The 19,825-nt window shown below is 41.8% G+C and overlaps 1 protein-coding gene across 1 annotated transcript; it reads right to left on the bottom strand.

The window, feature by feature from the left end:
- Positions 1-14,845: 14,845 nt before the first annotated feature.
- Positions 14,846-15,784, bottom strand: LOC133366693 (olfactory receptor 11G2-like). The gene has a single exon (XM_061590087.1). The coding sequence runs from the start codon at positions 15,782-15,784 to the stop codon at positions 14,846-14,848; it is 939 nt and encodes a 312-aa protein (XP_061446071.1).
- Between the last annotated feature and the right edge of the window lie 4,041 nt (positions 15,785-19,825).

Here is a 19,825-nt window from a genome sequence, read left to right as displayed (position 1 = left end):
CAACTTGATGTTCTGCTTTGATATAAATTCACTAACAGGCAAAAAAAAAAAAACACCTTGTGGTTTAAGAACGTACCTATAGCCAACAGATATTTCTATCAAACTTTAAAAAGCAGGGAAAGTGGGCAGCTATAGTGATTGGAAGGGAGGCAGAGGGTCAAAGGAAGGGGGGAAGGGGCAAAAGGGAAATGATGGGAGGTAGGAGGAGGGATTGGCAGATTTGATTATTTGCATGCTTATTTAGTTCAGTGGGATTTACTTCTGTGCAATCATGCTTAAAATAGGTAAAACTGACCATGGGGAGAGGAGGGGGAGGGGAGGGGAGGGGAGGGGGAGGGAAGGAGCAAGAAGGAGGATATAGGAGGGTGGAGTAGGGGAGGGCAGGTTTGTTCATTTGCATGCTTATTGAGTTCATTGGGATTTACTCCTGTACAATCATGTTTAGGATAGGTGAAACTAACATGGGGGAAGGGGCAGGGATGGGTGAGGGAGAAAGGGGGAGGGGAGGAGATTGGATGGGTGGGCAGAGGGGAAGTCTCTTTCCTTTCTAAAAGGAAAACATTGTGAACAGCGTTATTGTTTCCCCCACCTTTTTATTCTACAGCAGGCACATGCAGTCTCACCCAAATTTAAACCAAAGCTGTCCCTGGCCACATCCGCACCAGGCCTTGATTTCACTTTGGACAATCATGGCTTCTCCCAAAGAATCCTGGGAATTTTAGTTAGTGAAGGGTGCTGAGAGATGCTTGGAGATGCTCTATTCCCCTCAAAGAACTTCATTCAGAGCGGCTGACTATTAAACCAGTCTGGCCACTGGTGCTCTGTTAGGGGAATAAGAGGCTCCTCTCAGCATCCTTCACAAACTACACTTCCCAGGATTCTTTGGGGAAGCCATGACTGTCCCAAGTGAAATAAAGGTCCGGGTGGGTGTGGCCCCCTGATTAGCCAATCCAAGCATCTGTGAGTCTGGCTTTTAGAACACTGACAGTTGGTTCTTATTGAATGCCCGGGTTTATTATTGACTGTAATGCCCAATTTCTTAAATTAATTAAAAATCAGCTATGCAATTTTTTTAACTTTCAAACTGCAGAAAATGAAGATCAGAGTATGGGGCAAGATCAGGAATAAGATTACAAGTACTCTGTGAACATGGCTGATTTTTAATTAATTTCAACAAATTATGAGAACTCTGACAGAAAGAAGGTCAGCAGGGGTCTGTTTTTATTCTCTCTCTCGTTTTACACTTTGAACTCTCGATTCTCTCTGACTGGTTTGTGTATCGCCATGGAAATTTACAGGGTTGTTAAGCAAGCATTTCTGTGTTCAGGACTCACAGTTTTGTAAGGTTTTGTTTTGAAATGAGATTATGGGAAGCATCAGAATGGCCTGGGAAAGTATTTTCAATTCAACATTGTGGAATGCGAAAAATCCATGCTGGCTATAGTGTACAGCCACTCTCATAGCAGTATAATTATGAGGTGTAAGATGTAGTCATGAAAAATTTGCTTCAGATTGTTTTGGGGCAATAATGTTCATTTACCATTGCTGTAAATATTACCTCCTAATTAGGGTTGGATGAACCTGTCAATTTTGATTTCTCTGTTCTTATTTTCTAATGTTAACTTTAATTTGCCACATTTCTGCTTCAAAGTGTGGAATTTTTTTAAGTCCTCCTGAAAATTCATCAGCATTTTTGTTCATATTTCTCCCAATATTTACTTATTTCCTTTTTGAGTTTCATCCCATGAAATATCCCAAAGCCATTAACAGTAAAAACATTATAACATCAAGAATAAAAACGTATGGCAACAATTTCAAATCAAATACAGATACAGATTAGGATAATATTTATTTATTTATTAAATTTCTATACCGCCCCATAGCCGAAACTCTCTGGGCAGTTTATAACATAAAAATCAATTCATATTTGGTACAATTAAAGGAAAAATACCTCAACAATGTACATAACATAACAGCATAAATAAAAGAAACCAAACATAACAATTATAAAAATATCTAAGAATATTCTCCAATGTCCCATTCTGCTTCTCCCCACCTAACCCCATCTTCTACAACCAATAGCACTATAAACATATAACAATATACACATTTGGATAGAGCTTTGCCTAACAAAATATTTTTGCAAGATATTGAACGTAATTAAGTGCATTTTTGCAGGTTATTTTCAATAACATATGTCTGGTATGCTTTAATTTGGATTCTTGCGTTGAGCAGGGGGTTGGACTCAATGGCCTTACAGGCCCCTTCCAACTCTACCATTCTATGGTTTTATGATTTTTGTATGTTTTTGTCATTGGAGAGCTGCATCATAAAATTCAGAGAACTGCAGATTTTGACTGTGTTACAGTTTGCATATTGGTTTGGAATGTGCAAATTGGGTAGATTCACATTACAAGGCAACCAGATTATTTTCCTCATTCCTACTGCTGTGCCAGTGAAATTTCCTCCCTCTCTGTCACCACTGGCTACGCAATCCTGTTATAGTGCCAAGTGTACATGCAACTCAAATTATATTAACTCTGTGGAAACGAGGATGATGATGATGAGTCCAAGGGGGCAAGGCTACCTGTTTTCATTTCCTTTGGATGAGAAAGTATTGGCGGATTGTAGTGTCCACATAACACCTAATTTACATAACACAGCAGAACCCCTAGTCATGCATCAAGTCCCCCCAAATGAGTCAACTGACAGGTCTTTCTGCTTCTAAAATCCAATCTGTAAAATCCAACAACAGACCATTTCTGCTGACCTCATTCTAGATCTCAGGGGCATCATCTTCCAAACGCAAGCAGACAGATTCTCCAGCCATCAAGACAACATCTCATGTCACTGACGAAACACCAGACAAATATCCTGGACCACTCGCAAGCTATCAGCACACCAAAAGATGCTCCCTTTGCAGTTCCTTTCAGCATTGTTAGATGGGAAGACATGATAGAGGAAGGGCCCTGACTCAGTACATAAGAACATAGGAAGAGCCTGCTGGATCAGGCCAGTGGCCCATCTAGTCCAGCATCCTGTTCTCACAGTGGCCAACCAGGTGCCTGGGGGAAGCTCACAAGCAGGACCTGAGTGCAAGAACACTCTCCCCTCCTGATGCTTCTGGCAACTGGTTTTCAGAAACGTAGTAGTAGAACACATGTTTTATATGCAAAAGGACTAAGGTTCAGTCCTCAGCATCTCCAGATAGGGCTAGAAGCTATCCCTGTCTGCAACACTGGAGACCCATTGCCAGTCAGTGCAGATGGTAGATGGACCGATGCAGATGGACTTCTGTGTAAAGCAACTTCCTCTGTTCCTATGATGAAAGAGCCTCCCTTAGCATCCGTACCCTAGCTAGATATTTTCTGTGTTAAGTTGAGTCATGATAGAGGTGTCTGCAATCTGTTAAACCCCACACAACAACCTTATTTCTTTCCTGCCTGCCCCCAGGACAAATGGCATTATGACTATTTCACATTGTGCCCTGTTTATGGAACCCACATATACTTCCTATGCTCATGACTGCATCCCAAGACAGTCTCCGATTCATAGCTGAGATCTGCTTAGCTAAAATCATATAGCAGGACAATGTCCATCCCAGACTAATCTCTGGACCTATCACAGGTCTGCTCTGTGCATTTTCAAAATATGCTTTGGTGATGATTGGAGGGTTTGGGTTGTTTTCCCCCCCCCAATAGAATGTTGATGGGTATGTATTATTTTATACATTGTCCAATCTCCTGAGTGGTGACATGTTCCGTGGGCAAGTCTTGCCCGGATTTCCCACAGAGGAAGAAATAACTGGAGACTTTAAGTATTTCTACGATATTTGAATGTATTGAGCATAGGTAGAGGCAGGCAACTGAAACACAGGAACAACAGATGTGCTGTCCTACATCAGATCCCCCAAATAGGTAGCCCCATAGAAGCTTCTTTCCAGAGCTCAGAGTTGCTCTTTGTCTGCCTCTATCTCCAAAACGGCAGTTTCTTTGTTTCTGAACACGCACACACTCACATACACACATAACAATAATTTTATAATTATCTAGCAACTTTTCCTTGAAGAAGCCCAGTCTCTCCCCCCCTCCGGATGACACCCATTCAAATCCATCTCTTTACATCCCCACCAAAGTCTTCTTTTGCCCTGCTAACCATTCCCATTTCTGTACCTTAGCAGGAGTCAAAGCTTCAATTGATCCAGCAGAAACCTTGCCACAAGTGAGGTGTCAGAAATGTGGGTAAAGAACATTGCTATCTGGACCTTATATTGGTGTTCATCGCAGGATTCTGATAGAGGGAAGAACAGAAAGGACCATAAAGAAATTCTGCAGGTGTGTGTCTGTGCAGCCCAGAGCTTTAATGCCATTCATAAGTTTGAGCTGCATTTTTTAAATCAATTTTTATGATTAGCTGGAATGAATCTTGGGAATATGTCTCTCAAGAACAACACAATGTTAACATTGAAATAACATACCTTGGGAAACAGTATTGTACCATCCCTTCATTATGGTGCACACTGCCTTTTCCAAATATTGCAGATCTTGCAGAGCAGGAAGGGCATCCCCAGAGCACATGAGAGGAAAAGAGCATTATGTAATGCACAGGTATAGCCATCAAGGTGCTCTCCAGATGTTGTTTAGGGACAACTCCCATCATCCCAAACCATTGCCCATCAGACTTGTCCCAATGGGATATAAATGCCTGCTTGCCATCTAAAAGTAGGAGAGACAGATCAGTTTAAGAGTGTTAGAACAGGGATGCAGAAACTCCATCCCATCAGCCCAGGAGACCATTGTGCCCCAACAACACATACCTGCCCCACACATGATGTGATATTTTCCTCTGCTGATCCTATATACCTGTGGCAGGGGAGTTCCTCTTAGAGAGAGCTGCCTAGTTGGCTGGCCGCAGCCATTCCCACCCCCTCAGAAAACCCTTAATCTTTGATATAATTCTGAGGACAAAATAGGAGCCACCAATGTTTGATAGGCAGACCCTACCAGAACTAGGGATGGGAGAGAAATTTGATTCGGTTTGCATTTGAAGCTGAATTTATCAAATCTGCACTTCCTGAAACAACAGGAAACCAAAACACAGCCATCCTTCCAAATTCATACTCATTTGAAGTTTGCACTGCCAACCAAACAATGCATACAAAAATGCATGTGTTAGGGGACAGTCTGCATAAGAATGGATATCTGAGGGAGCATAACATATAAAATGCATTACAGGATGAGAAATTACTTGCAAAATGTGTACATTTGTCAAAACTCCCTGCAAAAATGTGTTCATTAGGAGAAAATTGCACTGAAATGCTGAAAAAGTTTCATGAGGATTTTTTTTCAAAAAAAATGGCAAATAGCTGCAGAAATGTAGAGAACTGGATTAATGAGCCTCTGCGACTACAGACATTGAAAGATCTTTCCCTCCGTAACAAAAAAATGAAGCACATATTCACTAATAAGCAAAAAACACAGTTTAAGAATGTACCTATAGCCCTCAGATATTTCTATCAAACTATAAAAAGCAGGGAAATTGGGCAGCTATAGTGAATGCACCAGGGGAGCAGGAGACCTGACCTCCTCTGTGAGATATTGTACTGCTCTACAAATTTGTCAAAATGCAAACGCAATTATAAGACCACTGACAAATTATGACAGAAAAAAATCCAACATAGGTCTGGATTATTTTGCTCTTGTTCTAGACTTCAGACTTTGAAGTCTGGGTTCTCTCTGAGTGTTTGTGTATCACCATTAAAACGTAGAGGGCTGTTAACCAAGTGTTTCTGAGTTCAGGACTATAAGCTGTGTAAGATTTTGTTTTGAAATGAGCTTATGGGAAGCATCAGAATGGCATGGGGGTATCTTCAATTTAACATTGCGGAATGTGAAAAATCCACACTGGCTATAGTATACAGCCACTCTTGTAGCTGTATAATATCACCCGCTCAGACCTTGCGTTGTAGTTCCTAATTGCTTTTGCTACATCACTTCTCACTATTTAAGCAACTCCATTTCTTCTTAATTTCTCATTTCCTGCATAAAATATTTTGTAGTTGCCTGATTGAAAATGTCCCATTCCTGTCCATTTTAATTCACTCACACCAAGTATTGTAATGTAGATACGATCCATTTCTTACTTGACAATTTCTTACTTTCCCTGGTTCATGCTTCTCCCATTCCATGTTCCTATTGTGTGTGTCGTACAACTCCAGACTCTCCTTTGTCTCCTCTGCACATCAGCTTCTGGGCTTCCTTTTGGCTTTGGCCCAGCTGCGTCAATGGTCACAGCGCTACTCTTACTTGTCCTTTGTTCTTCCCCAGTAGCTCACATAGTGTGGCATTTTGGATATTCACTTCATAGGGTTTTCATGGTAAGAGATATTCAGAGGTGGTTTACCATTGCCTTCCTCTGAGTTTGGATGCATTTTTGTCTGGTGTCTCAGCTTTGACCATTTCGCCTTGGTTGCCCCTGCTAGGAGTCTAGCTCTTGGTCTAGACTCCTGATGGCATTGCTCTCAGCTTCTTCAACCCTCTCAAACCCTCTCACCACATTAAGGTGTGCATCCTAGAGGGGGACTTTCTGAGTAGCTTGGAAGAATTTGCCTCTGAGCATATGGTGACGGGAATAGGAGTCTCCTAACAACCCTCAGCACCCTTCACAAACTACACTTCCCAGGATTCTTTAGGGGAAGCCATGACTATTTGAAGTAGAATAAATGTCTGGCATGAGTGTGGCCCCCTGATTAGTGAAGCCAAACAGCTGTTAGTCTGGCTTTTAGAACATTGTCAGCTGGTTCTTACTAAGGCTGCCTGTGCTATTCTAGACTCCAATGTTAATTTTCTTAAATTAGTTAAAACTCAGCCATGCATTTTTTAACTTTTAAACTGCAGAAGGTGAAGGCCAGAGCATTGGGCAAGGTCAGTAATAGGACTACGTGCACTCTGTGAACATGTCTGATTTTTAATTAATTTTATAGAATCATAGAGTTGGAAGGGGTCGATAAGGCTACTGAGTCCAACCCATGCTCAATGCAGGAAATTATAAAACCACTGACAAATTATGACAGAAAAAAATCCAACATGGGTCTGGATTATTTTACTCTTGTTTTAGATTTTAGACTTTGAAGTCTGCGTTCTCTCTGAGTGTTTTGTGTATCACCATTAAAACGTAGAGGGCTGTTAACCAAGTGTTTCTGAGTTCAGGACTATATGCTGTGTAAGATCTTGTTTTGAAATGAGCTTTGGGAAGCAGCGGAATGGCATGGGGTATTTTCGGTTTAATATGGTGGCTTGTGAAAAATCCATGCTGGCTATAGTATATAGTCACTCCCATGGCTGTATAATTTCATGTCAGGTTTTTTTGCAGCCTATTGAGAGGTTAGAGAGAGGTGCTTTGGAGCGTCATTAAGATGTAAGAACAACTGATAACTGAAAGAATGAGATGAGAGTAAGTTTTGGCTTTCGTATTCATTCTTTTTTGTTTCTCCTTAGAAAGCAGGTGTTCATCTTGTTCTTTTTTCTTTTTGTATGATAGTGCACCAGATTGCAGTGGTAAAATTGCAGATGTTCACAAACATAGAAGAAGAAAGGGGAATCTCAGCCGGGGGGGTCAAATATGGCCCTCCAGGCCTCTCTGTCTGGCCCTCAGGCCTCTCTCCAGGCCACACCCTTCACCACCCCTACTTCCCCACCTGGCTGCAATTCGTCCTTGGATTTTCATAATACCTCTTGCTTGCCTGGATGGAGGGTAGAGAAGGACTCTGTGAATAACTAGCCTACCGTAAACAGGTAGGATTTACATTGATTTCTCCACCCAATTTTGCCTGTGACCCCAGTCACCACTGATATGTGGCCCCCGGAAGGTTGCCCAGGAGGGAATGCAGCTTTTGGGTGAAAAAGATTCCTCCTCCTGGCCCACCTAACACGAAAGGAGAGAAAGCACCATAGCTCCGGATTCCATACAGTATATACACCACATACCCTGTGAATGTTCATTGGGTGGGGTGACAAGACTGGAATTGTGGCAACAGAGCCTCAGATAGAGGCACTCTGAACCCCAAGGTGCTCTCAGCCTCTAGCTCCTTCAGTGTCCCCCCTCTCTCTGTTTTCCCATGACCTGCTTATGGAGCATTCATCCTGATCTGTTGCACAAAATGCATGCAGAAGTTACAGAACCTCACTGTTTGTTAAGCATTGATTCTGATTTGTATGCATGTAGGTTATATTGTATCATCCTATGTTGCTATTAGCCCACACTTTCCAATGCATTTCCCCATCATTTTTCTTATTACATAAAAATCCATTTTGGAGGGTTGGGCCGAGTTTGTTGTACAAGATCATCAAAATGACTTTAATTGTGCAACCTAAATTAGGGTTGAATTGTACCCCCAAATTAGCAATTGTCTGGAAGTAGCCTTTTTCTCAAACGGCAAAACATTGCTTTGTCTCACACACACAGATGTGCATGGACACACATGCACACACACACACACCCCTGCACATGCACACCTCCCCTAAGCTGGGAGGGGGTTCTGTGTCTCCTTCCTCAAACCCTCATTAGAGAGCTCTCCAACCCTCCTTGGCAAGCTGATGAGCAATCTAGTTGACAAAGGAATGACCAGCCAGACTCTGTTCCATCAGTCCAGACTTTACTGAGCAATCTGCCTTCCTGCTCTGTCTCGTTGCCATGAAGATTTTGTTCATCGTGTCATTGAATGAAATTTTAACTATCCTCAGTTTGCTTCTGTACATGAAACTGCAGAAGGCATTGGCATCTTGACCATCGTCTTGGGCTGGCCCTTCCACTGAAGCTGACCCCATCAAATCCACTCACTTTGGCAAGGACATGGTTGTCTCTCGGGAGTTGGACTAATGCTGCACTCAGACAACATTTTGTTCTACAATCAATGAAGACTAAGTACTTGCTTTTTCTACACACAATCTGTATAGGCGTATTTAATATTTTTTACCCCTGAAAAGTGCTTCTTGAGGAACTGGTTTCATTCTGAAAATTGAAGCTCATTGCAGATTGATTCTGCATTACCCCGCAGTGTGTCCATTTGAAAACAGACTTCCGGGAAGGGTGACTTCGCTTGTGCCTGCTTTTGGGACGGGCTCCCGCCTCAAAAGAAGCTTATTCAGATATAAATCATTCAGAACATTTTTTTTTTTTGACTGATGAAATTTCTCCCGGACAGGGAGAAACGTAGAGATCAACCTCAAAAGCCTGTTTTTGTTGGGAGGACTGGATTTCATTAATTTATGAGATAAGGTCCAGCCAACAATGCCGGACGGACTTTCTAACAAGCTCTATCTGCTTAAGCGATACGTTTATCTTTTCTTTAAAGAGAGAACGGACTAACAGGCAAGCACCCTTCTTTCTATTATTTTTTTTTACTTGGTTTAAATTGTTACAGCAAAAGGAGATTTGTCAGATTGATCGGCTTTGGACAACTTCTGGGTGAGATATAACTCTTTTCTGTTATTCACGAAATTAACAGCTTATCTCTGTTTCTGTCGCAAAAAGCTGTCCTGGAAGTGCATTCTAAAGATAATAAACAGAAGAGGGATTTCTATTCCTGATTTCTATTCCGAGGAATATTATATTGTCTGGGACTATTCTCTTTTGGGTCTATTTTATTTTGACGAATCTGCTTCTTCACGACGCCACTAACTGTTTTGATGCTGGGAACTAAATTTGTTTTGCATTCTTGAACATAGAGAGATAAGGCAGGTTGCTCTGTTTATACTGTGATGTCATCAAGCCTGGAATATTAACCCAATTGTTGCTGAAATAAGAAGTGGTTCTTCTTTATTTTTGTTTTGCTTTGTTTTCGTGGTTTTAAAAATGGCAATCAAGAAAGTGGCTGAGAATCTGGAAGTAACTATGTTTCAGAAATAATGGATGAGATTGAGATAACGAAACAAACCCTGCGACAGGGTAGTAAGGAGCTGAAAATTGAACTGAGCAAAATGACGCAGGAGCTTAAAGAAATAGGGGATCCTGTGAGAGAGGAGAATGAGATCAGAGATGAGAAAAGAAAAAATAAAGGGAAGATACAAGCCCTGGAGATTGGAACAAATGTGGAATTGGAAAAAGATCTGGAGTTTATGGATTTTAGAAATAAAATCTACTGTTTGGAATTTAACGTTATCTCTGAAGAAATTAATGAAGATATTAGAGATAAAGTTATCAATGGCTTGGATAATCTTCTGGACTGGAATGATGTGATGGAGCTTGATATAGAGAAAATCTATGGAATTAACAGCAGCCATGTGACAAGGGAAAAACTCTTAAGAGATGAGCCAGTGCATTTTGTAAAAAAGAAGAACACAGATATGACTTTACAACAGTATTTCAGCAACTTATTCAGAATGGATGGCAAGAAAATATTTGGGATAGAGGAAATTCCCATCAGACTCTTATTATATGACTATGGTTACAACAGCAAGATTATTATGGAATACTGATAATGGAAGATTGGACACTGAAATTACTGGACTTAACAGGACTATTGAAGATGGAAGATGGAACTAATAGGGATAATGGAATAATGGCTATTGAAATTATTGGACCTAACAGATTCTGATGAGATGGATTAATCGAAATGTTTATTTGGACTATGGTTATGACAATAAGATTATTATAATTATTAATGAGATGGATTAATTGACATGTTTATTTGGAGAAAAATTGATAGATATATTTCTTAAAGAATTGAAACCTCTCTTTGACTTTTTGTGGAAAGAATAAAGTAATGTTTATGAGATTTGATGATTAATTAAGATAACTACTGGAGGAAAGTGATTTTATAATATGATTTAAGAGACAGGATTGTTATATATTGTAGACCTATAACTGATTTGATATGTGACAAATGGGAAGTCAACATTTTATTTTTTTTGTTTAATCATTTTTGTTTTGTTTTGTTTTTTGTCTTTGAATGTTTTATGATTTTGTTTTGTATGTTTTATGAAAATTTGAATAAAAATTATTGTAAAAAAAAAAAAGAAAACAGATGCAAAGAGATGTAGGCAGTCATGACAATGGGGTGTGTGTGTATCCACACCTGCCCAATGATATTGAGAGAGGGAGTATACTAAGATCACAATAATCACTTCTTTCTTCATGCACCTGGGGCATGTGCAGGGACAGAAAGGCATGGATACCCTAATCAAGAAGAGGGTTTTCACATGAGTATCAAGCAACCACACCTATCCTTGTGGATACTAGGATCTGGAATCAATCTAGATTGAAAGGAGCATGTTGAGGATGAGCACAAACATTTCTGGATTAAGACAAAGGGCATGTTTGTGCTACAAATGGGTTCATGTGTACACAGCCTAAGACATTTCTGTTCTTCCAGGCTATTAAAGACTGTGTTTTAGTTCCTGTGGTATGGGTTGGAAATTTAGTTCCTATAGTTCCATTACAGAAAAGGCCCTCTATCTGTGTGTTTAACCTGTTCCTTCAGTCCAGACTTTACTGAGCAATCTGCCTTCCGCTGCTGTTTCATTGCCAGTGCTGAATGAAGATTCAGCTCTACCCCCACTTCGCTTCTGTACATGGAATTGCAGTGGGCGTTGCCATCTTGACCATCATCTTGGGCTGGCCCTGCCACTGAAGCTGACCCCATCAAATCCACTCACATTGGCAAGGACATGGTTGTCTCTTGGGAGTCAGATTAATGCTCCACTCAGATAATATTTTGTTCTACAATCAATGAAGACTAAGTACTTGCTTTTTCTACACACGATCTGTATAGATGTATTTAATATTTTTTACCCCTGAAAAGTGCTTTTTGAGGGACTGGTTTCATTCTGAAAATTAAAGCTCATTGCAGATTGATTCTGCATTACCCCGCAGCATGTCTGGTTCAGAGTGGGAATCACGAGTTGGAGATGAGGGTGCAAGGAACTTTTGCTTTATTAACATAATGGATACATCAAAGGCTGAGCGCCTCATAGAAAAGACCATATGCTAACTTACTGCAAGTCCCTAACTACCCTCTAGACATGCTCTGCAACGTGTGATGAAAGTTGACTCAATGCCCCATTCACAGCGCGGCTGTCTTAAATAGGAGAGGTCTTAGAGCGTAACCTCTCACTCCTTCGCACACATGCCCTCTGCCCTTTCTGCTTCTCCCTATGTCGTGAGCGTGGTGAAGGGGGGCGAGTCTCCATGGGCTCATCCGACAGAACAGGGTCAAATTCAAATTTCTTTATTTACGGTCAAAGACCCATATTTCGGATAAAATGCAAAGGAAAGTAATAAAATACATGGTTAAAACTTTTATGCTATATACAAAGGTTCAGGATAATTAATCAGCTAAACAGACTATATCTTTTGGATTGGCCTTTCGGAGAACAGGGTTGGCTCGTTTGGTTTGAGCTGCATAGATGAATTTGTCCACTGATAGCGTAAGATTCCTATTTGATACAGAACAGGGTCCTTATCTGCAGGTGGGGAAGCAAAGGGCTGGGAAGCATCGGGCATCTCTGGGATACTGCTTGGCACAGGAGGAGTTACTGCTCTTTCGGAATCCTCCCCCAACGGCTCCGTGGGGGTGCTTGATGGCTGAGCGCTGGCCCATTGAGGGGCAGGGCCATCCGTGGGAACTGGCGGGGTGGCTAGCTCGCTCTCTTCCTCAAGGTCTGGGCTAGACTCAACAACAGCTGGATCGTCCATGCCCGCTGACGGCTGAGGCACCTGCAACTCATGCCTTCCCCCTCCTTGATCCTCTGGAGAGAGGCTGGGCTCAACACCCCTGGGCTCCACACAGTGTGTCCATTTGAAAACAGATGCAAACAGATGTAGGCAGTCATGGCAATGGGGTGTGTGTGTATCCACACCTGCCCAATGATATTGAGAGAGGGAGTATACTAAGATCACAATAATCACTTTCTTCTTCATGCACCTGGGGCATGTGCAGGGACAGAAAGGCATGGATACCCTAATCAAGAAGAGGGTTTTCACATGAGTATCAAGTAACCACACCCATCCTTGTGAGCACCAGGATCTGGAAAGCAGCATGTTGAGGATGAGCACAAACATTTCTGGATTAAGAAAAACTACAAGTTATTGCCACAAATGGGTTCATGTGTACACAGCCTAAGACATTTCTGTTCTTCCTGGCCATTAAAGGCCATGTAGTGTAGCATAGTGGTTAGTGTTGGACTACAACCTGGGAGACCAGGGTTCAAATCCCCACACAATCATGAAGGTCACTGGGTGACCTTGGGCCATTTACTGTCTCTCAAATGAAGGCAATGGTAAACCCCCTCTGAATACCGCTTACCATGAAAACCCTATTCATAGGGTCGCCATAACTCAGAATTGACTTGAAGGCAGTCCATTTCCATTTTTTAGTTCCTGTGGTATGGGTTGGTGATTTTAGTTCTTGTATTTTTTCCCTGTTACTCTTAGTTCTTGTTGTGTGCTTCATGGTTTTGTGATTACGGGTTTTTAAAATACTGGTGTGGGGTTTATGCTTTATTCATTTTCTTTATTTATTTCAGAGGTGTCTCATAAAATAAATCCCCTAGGCCAGCCTTTCCCAACCAGTGTGCCTCCAGATGTTGTTGGACCACAACTCCCGTCTTTCCTGACCATTGGCAATGCTGACTGAGGCTGATGGGAGTTGTGGTCCAACAACATCTGGAGGCACACTGGTTGGGAAAGGCTGGCCTAGGCACTGTACAAATAAAAAGATAATAAAACCACAACAGTAAAAGCACACCATAATAAAACTGCAATACGCTTAAGAGACGGCCAGCATAAAGACCCCAAATATTTGGGACCGTGTGGAGTAGAGGTTAGAAGGTCAGGCTAGCACCTAGGAGATCTGACTTCAAATCCCCAGTTAGCCATGAAACTCCATGGGTGACTATGGGCCAATCAGCTTTTCTCAGCCTAACCTTCTCCTCAGGGTTGTTGTGAGGATATAGTGGAGGGGGGACCACCAACTAGACCACAGGGACTTACAAGCACATCTTAAAAGGACTGGGAAAACAAGAAAGTCTTAACCTGGCACTAAAAGAACAGCAATGTGGGTACCATGTGGGCTTCCCTAGGGAGAACACTTTATAACCAGGGGGCCATTACAGAAAAGGCCCTCTATCTTGTGTCCTGCCCCCAAAACTTAGATTGCATAAGCACATGGAGAAGGGTCTCTATACATGATCTTAGAGCAAGGGTGTTCAGACTTCAGGCTTGTCAGATGTACTTGGCGTGCTGCTAGAACCCCGACCTACCAACCAGAGGCAGGGGCAAAAGATGTACAGTTAGAATTAAAGAGCAGGCTGTCTCTGAATACATTCTGACCTGAAGAATTTGTTTTCAGTAGCAGGATGCGAACCGAGCCCACAGTTCCTTCACACAACTGTTCATTCCTGGTTTGCTTTCTTTATTTTAGCAGCCTAAGTTAGGAAGGAAAAGTCATTTTTTATTGTTGCTATCATTTAGCCATTGTGAATCAGAAACCCTTGCTACACTACTGTAAATCACCCAGAGATCTGCTAAGAGATCCTAACCTACCTTCTGCACACACCTGCCTTTGAGTATGGGTACATAAGGGGGAATATTTTCCATTAGGAAGCAAGATCCTGAGCCAACTAGTACTTTATAGGTTAAAAGTAACACCTTGAGTTGTTGTTCTTGCGGCTGCTTCTGTTGCCATTGTTGCTGCTGTTGCTGCCTGTAGTACTTCCTTTGTTGTGTTGTTGTCTTTTAAAATTCATTGTATGAATACCTAGAGAATTTTATAGGCTTCTAATAAGCATAATAAATAAACAAACAAACAAATAATATTCCCTCCCTCAAATAGACTATCTCCATTTTCCTACATCACCCCCTTCTTTCTCAAGAACCTTGCCAGTGTTTCCTTCATCTGATCATTCCTGAGACAGTAGATCAGTGGGTTAAGCACAGGGGTGATGGCAGTGTAAAATATAGTCACTACCTTGGTGATCTGAGCCTGGTTTTCTCCATTGGGTCCTACGTACATAGTCGCTACGGAGCCGTAGAAGAGCGTCACCACTGCTAGGTGAGAAGACACAGTGGTGAAGCCCTTGATACGTCTGGTTTGGCTGGAGGTTTTCACAAGAGTAATACCGACACATGCATAGGAAATCGCAATGAAGAGGAAAGTGACCACAACGGCAGAGGTTACAACGATGTAGCACAGGAGAGGGATATACCCCAGTGGGGGGCAAGCCAGGGCTAAAATTGGACCAGAGTCGCATACGAAGTGATCAATGATGTTGGAGCCACAGAAGGACAGCCCAGAGATCAAAAACGCTGGTCCGATGTACCACAGAAAGCCAAGGACCCAGCAACTAGCCACTAGGACATAGCAAGAATTTTGGGTCATGATTTGTGGGTAGTGCAGTGGGTGGCAGATGGCCAAATACCGATCCAAGGCCATGGCAGAGAGAAAGAAGCATTCAGTATAGCCAAGGGAGAAGAAGATGTAAAACTGGAGGAAGCAGGATTGGAAGGAAATGACCCCGCCTGGGAAGGACAGGTCAAAGAGCATCCTTGGCACTGTGGAACTCACATAACACATCTCCAGCCAGGAGAAGTTGCTCAGCAGGATGTACATGGGTTGCTGGGCCAGGTGGGCATCTAGAAGCACGAGTGTGATGATGATGATGTTCTCTGTCAAAGTGAGCACGTAGAGAATGGTGAAAAAAATGAGGAGCAGGAGCCGCTTCTGTTGGTCAACTCCGAATCCCAACAAAATGAATTCCTTGATGGCAGTCCCATTGGCCCAATCCATCTGTGGTCAGATAACAGAATCAACAGTGTATGCAAACAGGAAGTATGCAATACATATGTATCATAAGCATTTATATGCCTCCTGCAGATACCATCTTATCAGGAAGTCTGTTCTGTGCTACATAGGAAATGGACCTTTAGTGTGGCGGCACCTACCCTGTGGAATTCCCTCCCCTTAAATATTAGACAGGCGCCATCTCTGTTATCTTTTTGGTGCCTATTGAAGACTTTCCTCTTTCAACAAGCCTTTTAAAATTGAGACCTGTCCTAGTCTGCATCTGTGTTGGAAGTGCTTTTTAAGATGTTCTTAAACTTTATTTTTTATAATGTTTTTAATCTTTGAAGATGCTTTTTTAAAGTAATGTTTTTAAACTGTTTTGTTTTAATGAGTTTTAAAGTTAGTTTTTATGATGTTTTAAAGTTTTTAGTGCTTTTGTTTGCTGCCCTGGGCTCCTGCTGAAAGGAAGGGCAGGATAAACATAGAACAACAACAACAACAACAACAACAATAACAATAACAATAATAATAATAATTTACATGCTGTAAGTTTGCCTGTTTCTATTGAAAGACAAAAGTTAAGTGGGCTTCACATTTAAGTGGAGAAGGAGGGCAATCCTCCCCTTGGACTGCCTTCAAGTCGATCCTGACTTATGGCAACCCTATGAACAGGGATTTCATGGTTAGCAGTGTTCAGAGGGGAGTTACTATTGCCTCCCTCTGAGGTTAGTCCTCCCCTGCTGGCTAGGGCCTGCTCAGCTTGCCACAGCTACACAAGCCAGCCCCTTCTTGTTCACAACTACCAGCTGGGGGACAACTGGGCTCCTTGGCACTATGCAGCTTGCCCACGGCTGCACCGGTGGCAGGGCACGTAACCCCTGAGCCACTCACTGTGGGGTGATCTTTAGCTGGCCCTTGACACCCAGGAGACACGAGTGGGGATTTGATCTCACAAACTCTGGACTCCCAGCCAGGCTCTCCACCCCACTGTGCTATACCAGCTGTCCTCCCCTTACCTCCATGTTTCAGATCATATGTGATTATACCTCAAATGCAACTTGATGTTCTGCTTTGATATAAATTCACTAACAGGCAAAAAAAACCACCTTGTGGTTTAAGTACGTACCTATAGCCAACAGATATTTCTATCAAACTTTAAAAAGGAGGGAAATTGGACAGCTATAGTGATTGGAAGGGAGGGGGAGGGTCAAAGGAAGGGGGAGGAAAGGGGCAAAAGGGAAATGGTGGGAGGTAGGAGGAGGGATTGGCTGATTTGATTATTTGCATGCTTATTGAGTTCAATGGGATTTACTTCTGTGCAATCATGCTTAAGATAGGTAAAACTGACCATGGGGGGAAGACGGGGAGGGGAGGGGAGGAGTAGGGAAGGAGCAAGAAGGGTATAGGAGGTACAATCATGTTTAGGATAGGTGAAACTGAACTGGAGGAAGGGGCAGGGATGGGTGAGGGAGAAAGGGGGAGGAGAGGAGATTGGATGGGTGGGCAGAGGGGAAGTCTCTTTCCTTTCTAAAAGGAAAACATTTTGAACAGCGTTATTGTTTTCCCCACCTTTTTATTCTACAGCAGGCACATGCAGTCTCTCACCCAAATTTAAACCAAAGCTGTCCCTGGCCACATCCGCACCAGGCCTTGATTTCACTTTGGACAATCATGGCTTCTCCCAAAGAATCCTGGGAATTTTAGTTAGTGAAGGGTGCTGAGAGTTGCTTGGAGATGCTCTATTCCCCTCAAAGAACTTCATTCAGAGCGGCTGACTATTAAACCAGTCTGTCCGCTGGTGCTCTGTTAGGAGAATAAGAGGCTCCTCTCAGCATCCTTCACAAACGACACTTCCCAGGATTCTTTGGGGAAGCCATGACTGTCCCAAGTGAAATAAAGGTCCGGGTGGGTGTGGCCCCCTGATTAGCCAAGCCAAGCATCTGTGAGTCTGGCTTTTAGAACACTGACAGTTGGTTCTTATTGAGAATGCCCGGGCTTATTATTGACTGTAATGCCCAATTTCTTAAATTAATTAAAAATCAGCTATGCAATTTTTTTAACTTTCAAACTGCAGAAAATGAAGGTCAGAGTATGGGGCAAGATCAGGAATAAGATTACAAGTACTCTGTGAACATGGCTGATTTTTAATTAATTTCAACAAATTATGAGAACTCTGACAGAAAGAAGGTCAGCAGGGGTCTGTTTTTATTCCCTCTCTCGTTTTACACTTTGAACTCTCGATTCTCTCTGACTGGTTTGTGTATCGCCATGGAAATTTACAGGGTTGTTAAGCAAGCATTTCTGTCTTCAGGACTCACAGTTTTGTAAGGTTTTGTTTTGAAATGAGATTATGGGAAGCATCAGAATGGCCTGGGAAGGTATTTTCAATTCAACATTGTGGAATGCGAAAAATCCATGCTGGCTATAGTGTACAGCCACTCTCATAGCAGTATAATTATGAGGTGTAAGATGTAGTCATGAAAAATTTGCTTCAGATTGTTTTGGGGCAATAATGTTCATTTACCATTGCTGTAAATATTACCTCCTAATTAGGGTTGGATGAACCTGTCAATTTTGATTTCTCTGTTCTTATTTTCTAATGTTAACTTTAATTTGCCACATTTCTGCTTCAAAGTGTGGAATTTTTTTAAGTCCTCCTGAAAATTCATCAGCATTTTTGTTCATATTTCTCCCAATATTTACTTATTTCCTTTATGAGTTTCATCCCATGAAATATCCCAAAGCCATTAACAGTAGAAACATTATAAAAACATCAAGAATAAAAACGTATGGCAACAATTTCAAATCAAATACAGATACAGATTAGGATAATATTTATTTATTTATTAAATTTCTATACCGCCCCATAGCCGAAACTCTCTGGGCAGTTTACAACATAAAAATCAATACACAATATATAATGTACAATTCATATTTGGTACAATTAAAGGAAAAATACCTCAACAATGTACATAACATAACAGCATAAATAAAAGAAACCAAACATAACAATTATAAAAATATCTAAGAATATTCTCCAATGTCCCATTCTGCTTCTCCCCACCTAACCCCATCTTCTACAACCAATAGCACTATAAACATATAAAAATATACACATTTGGATAGAGCTTTGCCTAACAAAATATTTTTGCAAGATATTGAACGTAATTAAGTGCATTTTTGCAGGTTATTTTCAATAACATATGTCTGGTATGCTTTAATTTGGATTCTTGCGTTGAGCAGGGGGTTGGACTCAATGGCCTTACAGGCCCCTTCCAACTCTACCATTCTATGGTTTTATGATTTTTGTATGTTTTTGTCATTGGAGAGCTGCATCATAAAATTCAGAGAACTGCAGATTTTGACTGTGTTACAGTTTGCATATTGGTTTGGAATGTGCAAATTGGGTAGATTCACATTACAAGGCAACCAGATTACTTTCCTCATTCCTACTGCTGTGCCAGTGAAATTTCCTCCCTCTCTGTCACCACTGGCTACGCAATCCTGTTATAGTGCCAAGTGTACATGCAACTCAAATTATATTAACTCTGTGGAAACGAGGATGATGATGATGAGTCCAAGGGGCAAGGCTACCTGTTTTCATTTCCTTTGGATGAGAAAGTATTGGCGGATTGTAGTGTCCACATAACACCTAATTTGCATAACACAGCAGAACCCCTAGTCATGCATCAAGTCCCCCCAAATGAGTCAACTGACAGGTCTTTCTGCTTCCAAAATCCAATCTGTAAAATCCAACAACAGACCATTTCTGCTGACCTCATTCTAGATCTCAGGGGCATCATCTTCCAAACGCAAGCAGACAGATTCTTCAGCCATCAAGACAACATCTCATGTCACTGACGAAACACCAGACAAATATCCTGGACCACTCGCAAGCTATCAGCACACCAAAAGATGCTCTCTTTGCAATTCCTTTCAGCATTGTTAGATGGGAAGACATGATAGAGGAAGGGCCCTGACTCAGTACATAAGAACATAAGAAGAGCCTGCTGGATCAGGCCAGTGGCCCATCTAGTCCAGCAT

Source organism: Rhineura floridana, chromosome 11 (genome assembly GCF_030035675.1).
Source record: "Rhineura floridana isolate rRhiFlo1 chromosome 11, rRhiFlo1.hap2, whole genome shotgun sequence".
NCBI classification, from domain to species: Eukaryota; Metazoa; Chordata; class Lepidosauria; order Squamata; family Rhineuridae; genus Rhineura; species Rhineura floridana.
The sequence above is the reverse complement of the archived record's forward strand: the minus strand, read 5'-3'. Positions and strand labels throughout refer to the sequence as shown.